The 19,454-nt window shown below is 44.8% G+C and overlaps 1 protein-coding gene across 2 annotated transcripts in view; it reads right to left on the bottom strand.

Moving 5' to 3' along the window:
- Positions 1-19,454, bottom strand: part of F13A1 (coagulation factor XIII A chain) — a 70,091-nt gene that overhangs the window by 32,806 nt on the left and 17,831 nt on the right. For both annotated transcript variants that reach the window (XM_035125298.2, XM_035125299.2), the window contains exons 4-5: positions 12,170-12,421; positions 5,912-6,030 (exon numbers count right to left, since the gene is read on the bottom strand). In XM_035125298.2, the coding sequence (XP_034981189.1) occupies positions 5,912-6,030; positions 12,170-12,421 (371 nt within the window). The remainder of the gene's footprint in view (positions 1-5,911; positions 6,031-12,169; positions 12,422-19,454) is intronic.

The raw sequence follows: 19,454 nt of genomic DNA, 5'->3' as shown, positions 1-19,454 counted from the left end.
GAAGCAAGCTGCCTTTGAATACCAGTTCACTGTCACTTCCTGTGTTGTACATAACAGGGAGCAGAGCTCAATTTGCAGCTCACAAGTGGTAGAGTTCATATGGGGAGAGTCATGTATTATAAAGGTGAAAATATATATAAAATTAAAGTGGCTGGGATTCTGCAGCTTAGACCTAAAGGTGGCTCCAGAGCCCTGAAAGGCTGTACGCCACTGTTTTAAACTATGGTTGCTACTGGTGCATGACAAGAAAGGCATGGTGCCGCAGTTCAAAAGTGGCTTGGGCAAATTAGCTGCGTATCAGACCCATCCAAACTCGCAAGGGCAGATTTTGGCTGTTTTACACAAGAGTCACACATGGAGAATGCACTTTTGGTCCCTTCCGTATATGTAGTTGTTCTGTTGAATAAGGTCAGACCACACCTGGGGCCGCATGTCCCGTTCTGGGCACCACAGTTTAAGATGGATTTTGACAAGCTGGAATGTGTGCAGAGGAGGGCAACCAAGATGATCAAGGGTTTGGAAACGAAGCCTTTTGAATAGCGGTTGAGAGAGTTGGGTATGTTTAGCCTGGGAAAGAGGAGGCTGAGGGGTGATATGATAGCCATCTTCAACTATCTCAAGGACTGTCACATGGAAGAGGGAACAAGCTTATTTTCTCCTCCTCTGAAGGGTAGAACTTGGACCGATGGCTTCAAGTTACAAGAAAGAAGATTCCAACTAAACATTAGAAAAACCTTTCTGACAGTAAGAACTGTTCAACAGTGAAACAGACTCTCTCAGAAGGTAGGTGAACCTTCGTTGGAAGTTTTTAAGATGAGGTTGGATGGCCATCTGTCATGGATGCTTTAGTTGAGATTCCTGCATTGTAGGGGGTAGGACTAGATGACCCTCAGGGTCCCTCTCAACTCTATGATTCTAAGGAGCCCTTCCAGATGCCCTTTCTATTGTGCATTTGTGATTATTTGTTATCATGATACTATCAGGGCAGTTATAGACAATCCTGTTTTCAATACTGTTGCACTGGCAAAAGTTTCAAATATAGATAGTTTGCCAAATATAGATAGTTTGCCACTAGTTGCACTTCTGATTATTGATGGGCAGGAGCCTAGCAAGCCTTGCAAAGAGAGACCAGCCCTGGCATGTGGCCTGAAACTGTCTTCTTTGAGAATGAACTCTAATAAAGGAGTCTAAATTCTGGGATCCAATGACAACAAGGACAGGAATAAATAGGGGGCAGAAGTGCCTAAATAGAGCGGAATTCATTATGAAAGAGCCTGCCCTGTGATACAGTCCAATTTGCTCAGAAGAAATTGCATAGCAACCAAAAAATGACACTGTCTCTTGGAAAACAATTGCCGAGATGGTGGCAAAGGCACATGAATTCAATTATGAGCCTCTCTAAGCGGTGGTAAACAAATGAGCAGATTATACTTCTGTTGCAAGCTGGACCATCACAATTGTTGACTTGCGTTCGGGTTTGCCTCTGTTTCTTTTCTTTTTTTTAACAAAAAAAGTTAGTTGGTTAAAAATAGCAACAATAAATTGATTGCATCACTGATTAGTTAACATACCGACATGGCGATGAACTATCTAATGCAATTGCATCCAGGTTGGACATGACACATTTATCATCATTCATCTCCTTGGCTCTGTTACCTATAATTGCATTACTTTTTTCTCCCTCTTTTGGAATGGAACAGAAGCTCATTACTAAATAATGAGTTATAATCCTATAGTGTGAAACAGGGTTCGTAGTGGAGGTCAACACTTTCCCAAAGGAGATGCTTCCAGCAACAATATCATCTTCAAAAAGCCGAATGTTTATTCTAGGAATTGGCCCATAAATCTCAATGGTGTACAAGAGTTCATTGGTGTAAACAATCCTGTAGTAAGAAAAATGCTTTGGTCTTGGAAAATGGTCCCTTTCACAACTGGGGACGTGGATCCATTTTTGAGCTCACCATATTTGCCAGATGCTTCATCAAATAAAAGTTTTTGTTTATCTCTGTGCTGCTGGTTGAGGCAGTCCTTAGTCTGCCCCACTTTCATCAGAGTCTAAGCGAGCCGGATTTCTTAACACCAAGCCATCCCTGGTGTCAGTAATGCAGGGTAGGTGAATAAAGTGCAGACTTTGCCCCAAAACTATTGTCACCAGGGGTTTATAATGCTCTCCCAGTGGGACGTGGGTGGTGCTGCGGTCTAAACCACTGAGCCTCTTGGGCTTGCTGATCAGAAGGTCGGTGGTTGGAATCCCCGCGATGTCCCAGCTCCTGCCAACCTAGCAGTTTGAAAGCACACCAGAGCAAGTAGATAAATAGGTACCACTGTGGCGGGAAGGTAAATGGCGTTTCCATGTGCTCTAGTTTCCGTCACAGAGTTCTGTTGCACCTGAAGCAGTTTAGTCATACTGGACACATGACCCGGAAAGCTGCCTGTGGACAAACGCCAGCTCCCTCGGCCTGAAAGCGAGATGAGCGCCGCAACCCCAGTCTTTGACTGGACTTAACCGTCCATGGTTCCTTTACCTTTCTTTCTTATAATGCTCTCCTCTTGCTACACGAAGAACTTCATTTTGATCACATTAGTTTAAGAAGGACTTTTCATTTCAAGCAACAAACGATCCATCATAACGACATCAATATCTGGCAGTGCCCAGTATTGAGATGGCAGGTGCCCTTTCCATTCCTCGAGCCACAACTTCTCCTGGTTATTCCTCCCCATATTCCATTGACTATCTATCAGAACTCTGCAGCATTGGCCAAACTCCAAGGATGATAACCATAAGAAATTATACCCAAAATATAATTCCACACATTATGCAGTACCATGCCTGAGTTTGTCTCTGAGTGTACCCTCAGCAGGTATAGCAATCCCCTGGCAATAGGAAGCACTAAGATTAGACCTTCGTCATTGTCATTGTTAGGGCCTTCTCGGTGGTGGCGCCCGCCCTGCGGAACGCCCTCCCATCAGATGTCAAAGAGAAAAACAGCTACCAGATTTTTAGAAGACATCTGAAGGCAGCCCTGTTCAGGGAGGCTTTTAATGTTTAATAGATTATTTTGTTTCATTTTTCTGTTGGAAGCTGCCCAGAGTGGCTGGGGAAACCCAGCCAGATGTGCGGGGTATAATTAATAAATTATTATTATTATTATTATTATTATTATTATTATTATATTACTATTACTATTACGTATTATAGATTGTTACCTGGTCAAGGTCTATTAGGAAAAGGCTGCCTGGCCCACTAAAATGTTCTGCCCATGGGGACTTACAGAAACTAATGGTTGTTGGGCATATAGAGGAGATACCAGCAGCAAATATGTTGATGCTTCAGTGACATTTTTGAATGAATGATCGACTGGAGCAAGAAACATTGTTAACCCCTGCTTGTCCGCTTTCCCTGCTGCCGTTTCAAATGACCTTAGCCACCCAGTATGGAGAGGAGATAAGAGCTCACTTGGGGCATAAGGCAAATCTGCCCATGTATGTCAAGAGCCCATTTTGAAGCCTAGGAGGCGACAGCAATGATGGTAAGCGGGAAAACATTCTTCTCTGCCACAACTGCATCTGTAGGGTTGTGCTCCAGAGGCTGTTCCAAGTACTGTAATTTTCAGTCTTCCACTGAAAATGGGCATTTGCTGGTGAGTGAGACATCAGTTGCTTGTTGAGATAACTTTTGAAGATGGTGAAGTTGTTCAGATCCAGTCTGATTTGTTTGTGACAGATCATAGACCAGAACAGTCAGAAGCAGCCACTTTTTGCAATCACTAGGATTGCTTCAGCCTAGGTGCTTTCTCTCAAGAATGCTGACTGGTTGACTAGGGTTGTGAAGGCGATGCCCATTTCAAATAGTCTATCTTGGCCAGTTAAGACCAACTGAGAGGAGTTTGAGACTTGCTGGTTAAAATAGCGAACATCTCACTTTGGAAGGGGGCCCACCTGACAAAACCATTCCTAGACTTCTTTCAGGTCTTCACTTTTGAGGAAACACAGAATAGGGAGAATGATTAATAAAAAAACCATATAACACATCACTTCTGGGTCTATTTCAGTCTGACTTCCACCTTTGCCAACTTTCACAGATTACTTACATCTGGAAGTTGACAAGGCATTCTCCCTTCTCAATGATTTTGGATGTCTCAGTGGCAGCAGTTCACTAAATTTTGTTGGCCTGGCTTGAACAGCTTGCGGGGATATCAAATCTAACTGTCGAATGATTCCTTTCCCCCCAGAATGAACTCAGTGGTCATCACTGCTGATCCCAGCTCAGCCCTCTAGCAGTTGACTTATTGTGTCCCACACGGTTTGATATTTATCACTGGTGCCTTTTAACATCTATCATCCATAGGAAGCTTCTGACAAAAATCATCCAGAGCTTTGCTGGTGGGTGTCATAAATTAGACAATACACTTTCCCTCGAGTTCCATATTTCATTAATGAAGCATCCAATGTCAGTTTTCTCAGTATTAAACCACTGTCTTGAGGCTGTGGTTAAATAGATGAGCTCTTAAAACAGGATGAAATTGAATCTGGATGTGGTGGAGATACTGCTGGTAGGAAATCCTGAGTAGGGTTGGCAGAATGCTACCTGCAATTGGCCAGTAGGTCACAGGGCTTCTTGAGGTCAATCCTCCCCTTGCCTTATCCAGCCAGATGACCCACTCTTACAACATCTGCCTTTCCAGCCCCTTTGCCTGTCTCCATCGCTGAAAATTAAGGCTACCTACTCCTCTCCCATCTCCTATTGGCTTGAGAGAAGCACCAGTGGGAAGAAAGAGGAATACAAAGATTGAGGCAAGAGTAAGACTCTGTGTCCTGATTTGGCTCTCCTGTTTGTTCACTCCAGGTAAGAGGGTACCCATTCGCCGAGCAGCAGAAGGGGAAGAAAGAAAGGGAGCTGTGTGTTTGTGAATGAGAAGAATGAGTGAGAGCAAAGAGCACATGTGCTCTGACTCAAACCACGTCTGCAAATGGAGAGGGGGAATGTCCATTGGGGGTGTGGTTTGCATTCAAATGGTTGGAACGCACCTGCACCTGCTAATGGACTTTGAAGAGGCCTTTTGATGTCATTTGCCTACCAACGAGCTGAATCATAGAATCACAGAAGTGTAGAGTTGGAAGGGACCCTGACGATCATCTAGTCCAATTAGCTGCAATGCAGGAATATGCAGCTGTCCCATATTGAACCTGCAACCTTGGCGTTGTCAACACCATGCTCTAACCCACTGAGCGGGATGGAAACTGGCATAATGAAGTTGTCGCCTGATGTGATAATAACATTGAGTGATTGACCGGTGGGCAATCCCCCCCCCTTTTTTAAAAAAAAGAGGTGTGCACACACAAACTGATACCTCAGTTTCTGGAACTTTTGGAGAGTGGGAAGTAGTCTTTGAGGGGACAGAACACACACTGCCCACTAGGGTGGATGCAAAACATCAGCTAGATTTGGGAAGCATAAAACTGAAAGCACTCATATGTGGATCAAAGCGTACAGAAGCGCATATGGAAGAATCAACGTATGTTATCCACCTGCCTGTCCTATCCTTATGCATCAGATGCGCACATGTCAAAAACGGTTTCTGAAAATATCTACGGAGAACATTGGTGCAAATGTTTAGGACCCAGGTGCAGCTCAGGTTTTGCAAGTCCTCACGTGTGGAGTAATTCAGTTAAACATAGCAGTCTTAATACTTCAGTGTTAAAAAAAAATTGCACCAGTGTATCTGCCTGAAGCCTGAGAGAGATCAAGGTTCCAGTTATGTCACACAACACACTGTGGTCTGTGGTATCACCCTGGCCCAGCAGACACGACCCCGCCTTCAACCTTAAGTGTTCATTTGCTGGCGCGCAAGATCTTAAGACAGCAGCATGAGTGGCAGAAGTTCCAACATGTCCATTCAAAAAAACTCACCTGGCCATAATTCCAACTCCTGGATCTTATGCTATCAGGATCTCCATAGAAAATAACCCCAAGGTCATTCAGGACATACTCTTGCCTTTGCTTTTCTTCATCCAGAAACACAGCATCCTCTGCAACAAAACGTTGTGTGCGAAAGCTCGTCAATACAGTTGTTTTGCTTATAATAGATGCCAGCATTTAGTACTGCAGAATGATATGACGCTAATGAAAAGGCTGGGGGTTTTTTTGTTTGTTTTTTGTTTTTGTTCATCAAGCAGAGCAGTAGGATATCCTTCCTTCCTCGCACAATTCCTTGTAATTGGGAGCCAGGTATTCTTTAACTTAAAAGGAGAAAAGGGGAGGGGGGAAGAAGGCAAATCTGCCCTGCTTTGAGCAGGATCTGTAAAGCGTGATTAAAATGTCACCTCTCATCAAGCATTTTATGATTTTGCATTGCTAAGTTGAGGAGTCCAGAGTGCCATGATGCAATTAGGCATCTGCATAGCAGATCAAAGAACAATTTTGAAACTTCTTAATCGGTGACAGAGAGCGAGTCAATGTCAAAAGATTTAAAGGGAAAACCCTGCCCTGGAGTTGAAAGATGCTGGAGGAGGCTGAGGGTGTGGTCCACTGATCTATGTAAATAACAGCACAGGGACGGGGAACTTTTTTCAGACTAAGTCACATCCCCTTCAAGGGTAGGCGCATGCTAGTGGTGGGTGGGGCCAGAGGCAAACGTGGGTGGAGCAACAGCTGTAAACGTTACCTTTGTACACTAGGCTGGTCTCTACCATAGCTGCCAAGTCTCCCGTATTCCCTGGGGAAACCCCGTTTTTCCAGCCGTTTCCAGCTGGAAAAACGGATTTTTTTGTTTTTTCCTGGTTTACTTACCGGCCAGGGGCGGCTCCTTCTGCGCATGTCTGGAGTCTCTGGACATGCGTAGAAGCGATTTCTGGCATGGCAGCCATTTTGGAACTGGGCAGAGCAGCATCGAAAGTCGCTTCTGAGCATGCTCCGCCCAGTTCCAAAATGGCGGCAGCGCTACTTCCAGTCTGCCGATCCTTTATTTTTCCGGCAGGAACTTGGCAGGTATGGTCTCTACACACATTGCTCTCTGTCCTCTACCCCTGTCTAAGACACACCTTCCAGTCAGGCAAAAACACCCAATGAAATTGTGAAACCAGGCATAGCTGTCAAGTTTTCCCTTTTCTCGCGAGGAAGCCTATTCAGCATAAGGGAATTTCCCTTTTAAAAAGGGAGAACTTGACAGCTATGAAACCAGGTGAGTGAGGGGTGTGGCTTGGAGAGAAGGGGTGTGGCTTGGGTTGCATCCTGAGAGGGCCCCAGGCCTGAAGTTCCCTTTCCCCCTAATGGAACCTGACTTGACGTGATGACTAAGGATTGATTCCAGGAGACTAGGCAAGGCAGTTTTATGACTGTGGCAACAAATGGGAATGAGCCTGCACACCAACCCCCTCCAACCCCCATCCCTCCCCCATTCAGGGAGGAGGAGAGGCAAGCTATCCCTCCTCATCCCAAAACATTTTCCTGCTACTGTGTAATTTTTGCCTGCAGACAAGAGCAGCAAAATCTAATTGAGTAAGAAGCCAAAAGCCTCAGTTTGCTTAATCAAATCAGTCTGTTTATGATCTGTGTCAGTTTCACATGTGCTTATTCATAAGGCCATTCTGCCCCATCTCCAGATTAATCTGCAATTTGGGATGGCGGGGGGACGGACGGAATCTGCACAGAAATGTTAATTTTGAAACACGTACTTTTAATATGTGTTTGGTCTCTTTGCACTTCTAAAGCACATTATTGTAATATATATATATTTTCAATGCATCCTGATCCATTTTTTTTCAAGCTGAAAAATGCATTGCAAAATTCAAGAAAGCAGGAAAACAGAAATATAAGATACATTCTGAGCCACAGGTTAGTAAAGGTCAGGAACCTAGAAAGCACTCAAGCTTTTTGTTTTGCAGCAGCTCTCCGGGTTATAGATGGGGGACAATCCCAGCCCTCCCTGGAGAAATTGGGGATTGAACCCAGAATCCTCTGCATGCAGGTAAATGCTTTGCTGCTGAGCTATGGCACTTCCCCAGTTTGCCACGGAATTCACAGAAACCAAGCTCCTCAAGCGTCCCTATGGAAAGCTCCGTCTTCTCTTTTGAAATGGAGGCTTCCTTCCAGCTGCCGAGGGGGGTGGGTGATAAGAATCTGTTTCAAGCCTCGGGCTCTTTTTGATTTGCATGGCTGCAATAGAGCTGTCAGCAGCCAAGGGCTCCGTTTCAAGCAGGTGGTTGAAGCTCTCCCAGCCAGCAGATCTAAGTTTCCCCCGTGCACTGTCTCTGTTCAGACACCATGTAGATCGTCATGGAGAAAGCTCCTTTTTTACATACCCTCCTCCCCAACTAACCCTGAAGTGAAGCGCCGATCAGCAACTACACCAGACTGTGCCACACGCAGCATGCCAATACTTGCAAGATATAATAAAAGGCTGTGTGAATATACCCCGATAAAGGCAGCTGTGAGCAGACAGGCTAGCAAGGCTGTAATCCTTTGCACAAGAACTCAAATTCGCAAACCTTTTATTGGGCTATAGACAAGGGTCCAGTAAGGTTCAGTACAATAAAATGACTCAGCAAAACCTGGATCTAACATTTAAGTTAATGTTGGATAATATTCACAAATCCTCTGCAGAAACCTGGCTACTATACCATCCTCGCTGCATCCTGAGTAAACAAACTTTACATTCATCTGAACGCCATTCCCTGCTAACTGCTTAATGAACTTAATGATACAAGGGACAGGGGGGGGGGGAACATGCACTACTGATTCCATTTGTCTCTGTCCACAGAGGGATAGCGACTCTGCGAGGGGTATTTTCTGGAATGTCCCCAGTAGCACATTCAGTCCCACTAGCATGTATGGCCTGCGTTGATTCAGATTGTTCAAATGGGAAAGATAAGTCGCCATTGGTTGCCCACATCATACCACCCCCAGACTTGCACAGACTGTGGGATGTGAAACACAAGAGCAGTCATGTACAACATCCCTAGAGCAGACATAGAAGGGGATGTCTGGACCAGCCAGTCGGAACTTCCTATTTCTCCTGGGCTGGGACAAACTTCCTCTGCATGTAACTAGAGGTGGGCGTGGCCTCACCTGTGCAGGTAACAAAAGCACAGGGCTGGCCGCCATCTCTCTCTCTGTGTGACTACATTTCGTGGGGGAAGCAACATATGCTTAGCCTGAGATGCCCTCTTGGCTTCCAGCCAAGAGAGGACAAAGGAGCTGTCTCCTTATGGGATAGTTTCCAGGTGTATGTAACTTTTCTAAGCTTAAGTCTGTCTTCTGGGATCCTATTGTGAACAGATGTGTAATGTAAGTAAACTCTTTTCATACTTTTATAGAAAGTACCAACTGAGTACTTAAACTGAGGTACCACTGTAATGTCTTATCTTCGTTTGCACGCACAATTCCACAGAGTTCAGCAGATGGGTTTTCCCCCTTCTAGTTGCTATATCTGGGCTCACAGAAGCAGAATTTCAAAAAAGGAAACTGCAAGAGCCAGTCCACATATCTGGTATGGTGGTAAATTCAGCAGACAGCAGAGGCCGAGTGAGCTGGGAAGGTCTGTGGGCAAATACATTATTTGCTCGATATCCACGATCCTTCTACCGCTGTGGCGCATTTTTTGTTTTGTCCATATTTCTCTTCTACTCAAGAAATATTAGAGGTTTTCAATCAAGTTTGCTTTTCATTGCTAACCCCCGCTTCACAAATATTTGTGAAATGAGGTAGAGATTAATGAATTTCCCTTGCTTTGTCAAAGGTGCTCAGTTTTTCAGTATTCAGTGAAGTGTGGTTGAAAGAGACCGAGACTGAGAGAGACAGGTCTTTGAATTCTCAGCAAGAAGGGAAGACTGCTCCAGAAAACAAGGCCTTTGATTTTTGACAGCTATTACGACAACTGAGATTGGTTTGAGCAAGAAATCCAGAAATCTGATGCGAGTTCCCTCCAGGTAACTGCTGTGCACTGATGGAGCCCTGCTACTGATGTAGGGGAACTATTTCACGGATACATGGCCTTATCAAATGAAGCCTTATGCATGGAAGGAATGGTCCCTACTACCAAGCTATAGTCCGTTCCCCATAATGACCTGTGCAAAGTCATCCAAGTGATTTTCATGGCTAAACGTGGAATTGTCTCTAGATCTACCAAATGGATGCATTTTTGTTTGTTGTTGTTTAGTCGTGTCCGACTCTTCGTGACCCCATGGACCATAGCACGCCAGGCACTCCTGTCTTGCACTGCCTCCCGCAGTTTGGTCAAACTCATGTTCGTAGCTTCGAGAACACTGTCCAACCATCTTGTCCTCTGACGTCCCCTTCTCCTAGTGCCCTCAATCTTTCCCAACATCAGGGTCTTTTCCAAGGATTCTTCTCTTCTCATGAGGTGGCCAAAGTAATGGATGCATATGGATGCTAATGAGAAGAGACCCTTCCATGCTTTTCTTAAATCAATGGAAATTTTTATAAGATTGTGTGTGAGAGAGTTAGCCTATCTGAGTGCTAGTACGATCCATTTGACACATTACGGGCTCAACAGACAGCCTTTTCCTCAATCTATAAAATGTAGGAAAATATCGACCCAACTGCACAGTGGTGTTTGTGAGGCACACCAGATAATTAATGTGTGATACAAAGGGAGAAATAATTTTGGGTTCTACTCACATTTCTTTCTTTTTTAAAAACAACAACAACACAACCTTATCAAAAATTAAATCAGCTTGTTGGTTGATTCTGTTAAGTCATGTGTGTGTTGGCTTGGAGGAGAATTTTAGGAGGTGGTTGCCACTTCCTTTCCTAGGACTTAGTGGGAAGTTCAGTCCATGGAAACCTGTGGAGAGAGCCTCATGCCACATCCTGCCAATCACATGTCCCCAAATGCCTTGGGAGTGATGTGCTACAACACGAAACAATATCACTTCCAAGTCATTCTTGGCTGGCGGGAAGCTATGGGGAAAGCCTCTTTTTTAAAAAGGTTTTTTTTTTAAGGCAAGGGGGGGGAAATCTGAAAACCCTTGGCCATCTTGTAAGGGTAAGCACGAGGTAAAAATCAGAGGATTTATTTTGCCCCATGATTTTTTGGGTTGTTTTATGGTTTGCCTGCATCCAACCAGTGAACACATGAAAAAGAATCTGTTGAAATCTGTTTGGCATGACGCTTAAAAATGTATATGGCTCTTCATCTTCGTATTCTTTATGTATATAGAGGATGGTTCTCCACAACTGTGTATGCATTAGTAGCTTAAAATACAGTGAGGTTCCCACCCCCACCCCCCGCTGCATTGTGTTTCAAGTGACGTTTGCACATTGCTGTACACACCAGAGAAGGGGTGAGGATGTCTTCGTCTGATGCACCCTTACCTGTTTGGTTTCCCATGCACACACACACACACACACAAAAACAAACCACAACTCCTATTCATGAAGCTATCGCCTGAGGATGTGCAATGGCTGTACACACAAATGTACGCACTTCAGCTTAAATGCAAAGTAAATGTGGCTTGCATTTTCAAATCTGATGGAAGCTGGTTTGAGGGGGAATGCATCGAACAGGAGTATTTCTCAAGAAACTACAGGGTAGATATAGATTGTGGCTAATTTTCCACGGCTTCAAACCCCAGTGGCAGAAGTGCACTAGAGCCAAAAGAAATGGAAATGTGTATATACTACTACTAATAATAATAATAATAATTTTTTTATACCCCGCCCATCTGGCTAGGTTTCCCCAGCAAATGCTGCAGTCATAGGGGAGTCATTCAACAACAACAACAACAACAACAACAACAACAACAACAACAACAACTTATTATTTATACCACACTCATCTGGCTAGGTTTCTCCAGCCTCTCTGGGCAGCTCCCAACAGAATATTAAAAACATAATAAAACATCAAACATTAAAAACTTCCCTAAACAAGGCTACCTTCAGATGTCTTCTAAAAGTCAGATAGTTGTTTATTTCCTTGACATCTGATGGGAGGGCGTTCCACAGGGCGGGCGCCACTACCGAGAAGGCCCTCTGCCTGGTTCCATGTAACATCGCTTCTCGCAGTGAGGGAACCGGCGCTGGACCTCAGTGTCCAGTGTACACATCCTACAGTCATTGAGGCAGGGTTTTTGCTCATGCTATCGAATACCAAATATGTTGACAGGACAGTCCTCTTCCCCAGGTATCTACACCCTGCACATGCCTTACCTGAACACCAGGGGTTGAACAGGATGTACGTATCTGTGTCTGGGTTTCTCCTTGTCCTGAGAATGCCAATCGGAGTCAAGACGGCGACATACATGCGGAATTTCCCCACAATGCAGTCAGCAGCTGGCATGATATTCAGGCCAACAGAACTTCCGTCCCTGTGAGTGATCTTAGCACCCCATTTGCCGCTTTCCAGCTCTTGAACCAAAGGGACGATGATATATGTGCCTTTGCTTTGTTGTGGATATCGCCCTGCGGAGATGGGAAGAGAAAAGGCAGAAATATGGTTCTGTGTATGAGTGGCAGCGGATGAATCGTTGTCTTACATTTTGACGGTGCAGCAAAATCTGGGCTGGGAACTGTCCAACGGAAGTCAGTAGGATTACAGTAGATTTACTTTTTACTGTCTGCATAATTTAGCTTTCTTGTCAACGTTTTTATCTTTAACATCTGTGTGCTCCTTAAAACCAACTTGCAGCCATGCAGAACTTTGTATTGTTTACATAAAACAGGGTCAAAGGAACCCAAGATTTGGAAGTAACAAATTCCTTCATCAAGTACACTGAAGGATCTTCTACCACCAATATCCTTGCAAGTCTCCCTATATTGGAGTTGAGAATCTGTGGCCCTCCCCCTAAATTCATGTAGGGAGGGAAGCCTGGAGAGAGAGAGAGAGAGAGAGAGAGAGAGAGAGAGAGAGAGAGAGAGAGAGAGAGAGAGAGAGAGAGAGAAGACGAACTAGGGGTTAAAAATGGGGGAAAGCCAAAAGGGGGAGGGAGGGAGGGAAGGAAGGAAGGAAGGAAGGAAGGAAGGAAGGAAGGAAGGAAGGAAGGAAGGAAGGAAGGAAGGAAGGAAGGAAGGAAGGAAGGAAGGAAGGAAGGAAGGAAGGAAAGGGGTGGATCTGACCAATGTTTTGCTCTGGCACACAGATTGCCCCCAAGCATATGCAGCCCTCAGTAGGGAAAAAGAGAGAGAATTTGCCACCCTGCCCTAGTCACAGAAAGGTTGCAGACCTCAATATTAAATTCTACAAATGTTAGGATTTGCTACCAATGGGCACTATCTGAAAATAGCCAGCAAATTGGGCTCTTCCCTAAGATTAGCTACAAACATCACCTGCCCATATCAATTGAGCTGGTGAACATGTTGTCCTCTCATGATTACCAACTTGTATATCAAGGGTGGAGGACATGTGGTATTCCAGATGTTGATGGACACTAGCTCCAATCAGTCCCAGGCAGCCTGGCCAATGGCAGCAGTGTAGTTAGCTGCTCATGTGCCCTTCACTTGGGGGTGGGGCAAAGCAGGTGCAGGGATTATGGGAGTTGTAGTCTAGCAACATCCGAAGGGCCAAAGGTTCACCATCCTTGGATTATGCTGAGCTACATGGACCTAACTTGGTATAATGCAGGTTCCAATACCCCAGAATTGTCCCTCTCAGCATATTCCTGTAGAGTAGGAACTGCTGTGCTCAGGAAAGGTGCACAGAGCAAAGACAGGGATATTTTCCTGGTTTAGCAGGAGATATAATTGCAGAAACACATTTTTGGGACCTGAACTTTGGCACTGAACGTGGTATATCTAGAGATTAGATACAGCCCCTATAAAGCCCTGGATTTATCTCTATTGACAGGGTTCTTCTACTTTAATCTCCAGTGCAATTCTAGTTTATATTTTGGTTCCTGTGGCCTTGGTTGACACAACTCAGGAAACCTTCCATCTAACCCAGAATATTTGGGCCATATGGAAGAAGAAAGAGACCTTCAAAAGAAGCAACACAAGAAAGAAAAGCCAAATCAATAGCACATTTGGGAAGATATAGCAAAGGATGCTTTAAAAGGGGGCTTCAAAGGGAATCAGGTGGAGGGGGAGATGCTAAAGAGGCAACCAAGATGAGAGGCCGGTGGCAGCTAACAATGGGATCAGCAAGTTGAATGCCGACTCGTTCTTTGAATGGTGGCTGGGCCTGACCTTTCCTCTCTCTACAGTAGGGGCTCAGCTTCAGCTCTGCTCTTCAGTTTAATGGCAAGCCAAGCCCAGAAGAAAACCCAACTGCTAAAGAAAGTGAAATGCCAAGAGAAAAATCAGCTTGCTGAACCTGCATATTTGGAAGGAGGAGGAGGAGGAGGAGGCCCCTCTAATGTCCTCCTTTTGTGGGTGAGGAATGTATTTGATTTCTCTTTCATAGTTCATACTTTTAACTTACTCACTTGTAGGAAGCATGCATGCATTCAGGGGCAACAGGGCCATCAATATGAGATGCAGCACTGCTATGTGGTCTAGGGATAATCAGCATGGCCTCCTCCACATGCTTCTGGACTACAACTCCCATCAGCCCCACCCAACATGGCCAAGGATGATGGGAACTGTAGTCCAGAAAAAACCAACCTCTGCCCATTCTCTCCTGTTGCCCTGTATCATAGAGCTGTAGAGTTGGAAGGGTCCCAAGGCTCATCTAGTCCAACCACCTGCAGTGGAGGACCTGCCTCCTTCCCTGCATGATGCCACACCTCTCAGGTCCCACCTGTCTCATGAAGACTTTTGCTCAACCTCCTAACTCCCACCTTCTTGCTGCAGCAAAGACTGTAACAAGGCCCAAACACTTGTAATTGGATCACACCTTTTTTTTCCTGTGCTTACTCCTGTCTCCTTCCGCTCCCCTTCCACTATTTCCACCGGTCAAATTTGAGATTACTGGAAGCTCCTTGGGGTAGACAACTCTCCTCATCCACTCTGTAAGACGCCATGCGCCTTGATGGCGTTGAGCAAATAGACAGATAAATATCTTGTAGTTGAGGGTTGTGGGAACAATTTAAAACTGCAAAGTGCCTGCTCAGTATTCAGTGCCACAAAAATGATACAGATTTAAAGCAGAAGCACATCTGAAAAGTTTGTTTATGCAGCTTGTTATCACAGCACCTTTTGGTTGCTTTAATCTTTGACATTTATATTTAGAAACGGGGTAATTTGAAGGCGAATCAAGCTGAACGTAAAAAAAGAGAGCCTTGCATAATTAGGGCTTCTTGATTCAAGCTTTTCATCATCATTTGTTCATTGATCTTTAGGCTACTGTTTGCATCCAGTGAATTCTGAACTCAAACTACATATGTAGATCAAGATAACAGTTTTGTGCATATTTATTCACTTAAAACATTTCTAACACAGCCTTCCTCAAAAAACAAATACCTTGTTGGATACAGCATAAGAAAGTACTCGATTTAAAACCGTAATTTCTGTATCTCAATGTACTCAATGTACTGTCACAGATAAAACCCCATTAAACAAGCAACGATCTTTAAAACCATAGATTGACTCCATCCTCCCAGCATTGATGGCCATCTAAACACATAGAGTATCTTAATATACACATTCCTAAAGACGTTTTCTTCTAAAAGAGGAATGCATTTTGGTGCACTGAGCTGAGAAATATTTCACCAAATTTGGAGAAGTGCAAAATCAAAAGGAGAATTGTTTTCGTATTGATGTAGTAGCCTGGAAGGTGTGAATTGGGTCGGTTTGCTTTACAACACAGACTGGACAAAATTCTCTTCCATCCCTAGTTTCCATCAAGAATTTTATATCTATCTTAACTTTTGAACCAGATGGATCTCCAAGGCACCTTGCATAAATACAATTCTGGTGCTACTTTGGAACCTGTTCAACACAAAGCATGATCACATCGTGCAACAGAACGATCCTTCTACTGCAACTACTAATGAATCCTAGAGTTGGAAAGAACCTTGGAAGTATTCCAGGCCACCTCCCCTGCTTGAGGCAGAAAATCCAGAGCCGTCCCATCCCACAGAGATGGCTGCTCAGAGATCTCCAACAAAGACCCCCACAATTCCTAGGTAATTGCCTCCACTCTTATCATCAACACGTTTCTCCTCATGTTTAACCAGAATCTACTTGCCTGCAAGTGAAGACCATTAGATCTAGTCCTCCTGCCCTCTGGGGGCAGCAGAGACGAGTCTTTATCCTTGATCGTGGGCCATAGCTGCCAAGTTTTCCCTTTTCTCGCGAGGAAGCCTATTCAGCATAATGGAAAATCCCTTTAAAAAAGGGATAACTTGGCAGCTATGTCGTGGGCTGCTTGAGAGCCAACAAATTGAAGCTCAATTCAGATAAGACTGAGGCATTGTTAGTGGGCAGTTCCTGAGCCCAGATGGCTGGGAGATTGCCTGCTCTTGAAGGGGTTACACTCCTTCTGAAGGAGAGAGTACATGTCTTGGGGGTACTTCTGGATCCTTTGCTGTCGCTTGAGGCTCAAGTGGCCTCAGTGGCTCAGAGTGCCTTCCATCACCTTTGGCTGGTGGCCCAGCTGCACCCCTATCTAAACAGGGATAGCCTAACTTTTGCCATCTAGTTAGGTAGGCTAGATTAATGCAATGTGTTCTATGTAGGGCTGTCTCTGAAGGTGGTTCAGAAACTTCAGCTGGTGCAGAATTCAGGAGTCAGATTGATCACCAAAAGAAGATGGCTTGAGAGCCAGTGTGGTGTAGTGGTTAGGAGCGGTAGACTCGTAATCTGGGGAACCGGGTTCGTGTCTCCGCTCCGCCACATGCAGCTGCTGGGTGACCTTGGGCTGGTCACACTTCTCTCTGAAGTCTCTCAGCCTCACTCACCTCACAGAGTGTTTGTTGTGGGGGGAGGAAGGGAAAGGAGATTGTTAGCCGCTTTGAGACTCCTTAGGGTAGTGATAAAGCGGGATATCAAATCCAAACTCTTCTTCTTCTTCTTCTTTACACGGATCCTGACCCAACTGCACTGACTGCTGATTAGCTTCTGAGTCCAATTCAGAGTGCTGGTTTTGACCTATAAAGCTTTAAACAGCTTAGGACCGCAATACCTCAAGGACTGCCTCTTCCCATATGAACCTGCCTGGACCCTGAGATCATCTTCTGAGGCCCTTCTTCATGTTACTCCTCCGTGAGAGGTCCGGAGGGTGGCAACACGAGAATGGGCCTTTTCTGCAGTGGCTCCCCATTTGTTGAATGCTCTCCCCAGGCAGGCTTGCATGGCACCTTCATTATACACCTTTAGGTGCCAGGCAAAACCGTTCCTCTTCAACCAGGCCTTTGGCTGGTTAACATTTTATATCCCTTTAAATGTGTTTGTGGGGGTGGGAGGAGGAGGGGCGTTTTTGGCTTGTGGCTTTTGTTGTTGCCATTGTTTTTATTATGCATTTTGCGTTTTTATCTTGTATTTTTGTATTGCAAACTGCCATGAGATCTACGGATGAAGGATAAAGAAATAAAGAAATAAAAAAAATAACAAATACTTGGCTGAGCATTGGTACAGCAGAGTAATCACTTCCTGAACAGGGCAGATACACACATATTTCTTACATCCCTGCTGGTGAAGCTTGCGGGCTTATGAAGCAGTACAAAAAACGAAACAAAAAATCCTTCAGAACCTACCGTATGAAGGAAAGGGATAGTGGTGCTGCTACCATCTGCAGGCAACAAGGTTTCGATTACATCATCCTCAATCTCATCCATCTCAAATCCAGCCTTTGTCCACAGCCAGCTCAGCAACCAGGGTGCCTGGCTCCATGCAACCAGCAGAGGGAGCAGCAAGCCTCAAAACAACAGCTGTAAACGGGCTTCCTGGTTGCTGCTTCCCTTTTCAGCTATTCCTCTCCATCCCTTCAAGCAGTATTTTTGAATGCAGAAGGTGCTCACCCCGCCCGCCCCAGCCACCACCACAGATCAGATAGATCTTTTGAGACTACAATTCCCATCATCCCTAGCTAGCAAGACCAGTGGTCAGGAATTATGGGAATTGTAGTCCGAAAACAGCTGGAGGCACTGTTTTGGGAAACACTGAGATAGATAGATAGATAGATAGATAGATAGATAGATAGATAGATAGATAGATAGATAGATAGATAGATAGATAGATAGGACAGGACTCTCTCCCTCTCTTTATTTAACTATTTATTTGGCCCTTCATCCATATCACTGGCTTCCAGGCACGTCCAGGAAATATAATAATTGTGACAGGTTTATAAATAGCCAAGAAAGCTTTCTTAGATGGGAGGCAGGGGGAGGACGTCCCTATTTCCATCAATGTTGGAAGGTATGGAGTTATCTGACCCCCGAGCCATCTGAAGGCAGCCCCGTATAAAGAAGGGTGTTTTTTAAAATGTTTTATTATGTTTTTATATATATGTTAGAAGCTCCCCAGAGAGGCTGGGGCAACCCAGTCTAATTAGTAGGGTATAAGTTGTAAAATAGTTGTTGATGTTGTTGTTGTTGAATAGCACATCCATGTTTTCATCAGGAAAAATGTTGGAGGGTATGTTACGAGGAGGACAAGAGTAGGGAGTATCACCAAAATTCATTTTGAATATTATTTATTATTATTTATTTATTCAACTTATACACTGCCCTATACCCGGAGGTCTCTCGGCGGTTCACAACAAGACCACAACATACAAAATCAAACCAAAAGCAGCAACCCAGTAACACCCCCCTCCCGAGCCACATTCTAAAAGGGTGTTGGATGTCAATAAGATCAACCAAAGGCCTGGTTTAAAAAGGAACGTTTTTGCCTGGCGCCTAAAGGTATATAATGAAAGTGCCCGGTGAACTTCCCCGGGGAGAGCATTCCATAGACGGGGAGCCACTGCAGAGAAGGCCAGTTCTCACGTTGCCACCCTCTGGTGGTACTAGGAATACAGGGGTGGAGAACCTCTGACCCATGGGGCATGCTGGGCCTCCCTATTGAACCTAATAGGCCATTTCTGCCAAGCCACACCCACTTGCCAAGCACCTAACATGAAATATTCTGGGCTGGATCAAAAGGGTTCTCTGAAGCACTATATGTATCAGCTGGCCAGCAGGCCTTCAAAGCACAGCACAATGCTTTTTGCAACCTTCTTAATCTCAGGGTTTTGAGTTTGAGCCCCATGTTGGGCAAAAGATTCCTGCACTGCAGCGGTTTGGACTAGATGATCCTCATACCGGTAGTACCAACTCTAGGATTCTATGATTCCTTTCAAAGAACCCTTCATGATGCTCTGAAGTCGAGGCAACCAGCTGATTGTTGCTTTGAAGTCCTGCTTTGAAGTCCTGGCAAAAGTGCCATGTCATCTGATGTCCTTATGATGTCAGGTGTGTGTGACACTTGGGCCACCCACTCACTTGTGAAATGTGGCCCACGGGGGCAGAGGGTGGGTAAGGGAGAGAAGGATCTGGCCCACCAGTCAGGTCCAGTTCCATATCCTCCAACATTTCTCTGATGAAAATAAAGACGTCCTATTCCATCACCATCTCCATCC

Source organism: Zootoca vivipara, chromosome 8 (assembly GCF_963506605.1).
Source record: "Zootoca vivipara chromosome 8, rZooViv1.1, whole genome shotgun sequence".
In the NCBI taxonomy this organism is placed as follows: domain Eukaryota; kingdom Metazoa; phylum Chordata; class Lepidosauria; order Squamata; family Lacertidae; genus Zootoca; species Zootoca vivipara.
This window is presented reverse-complemented; position numbering and strand designations above follow the sequence as displayed.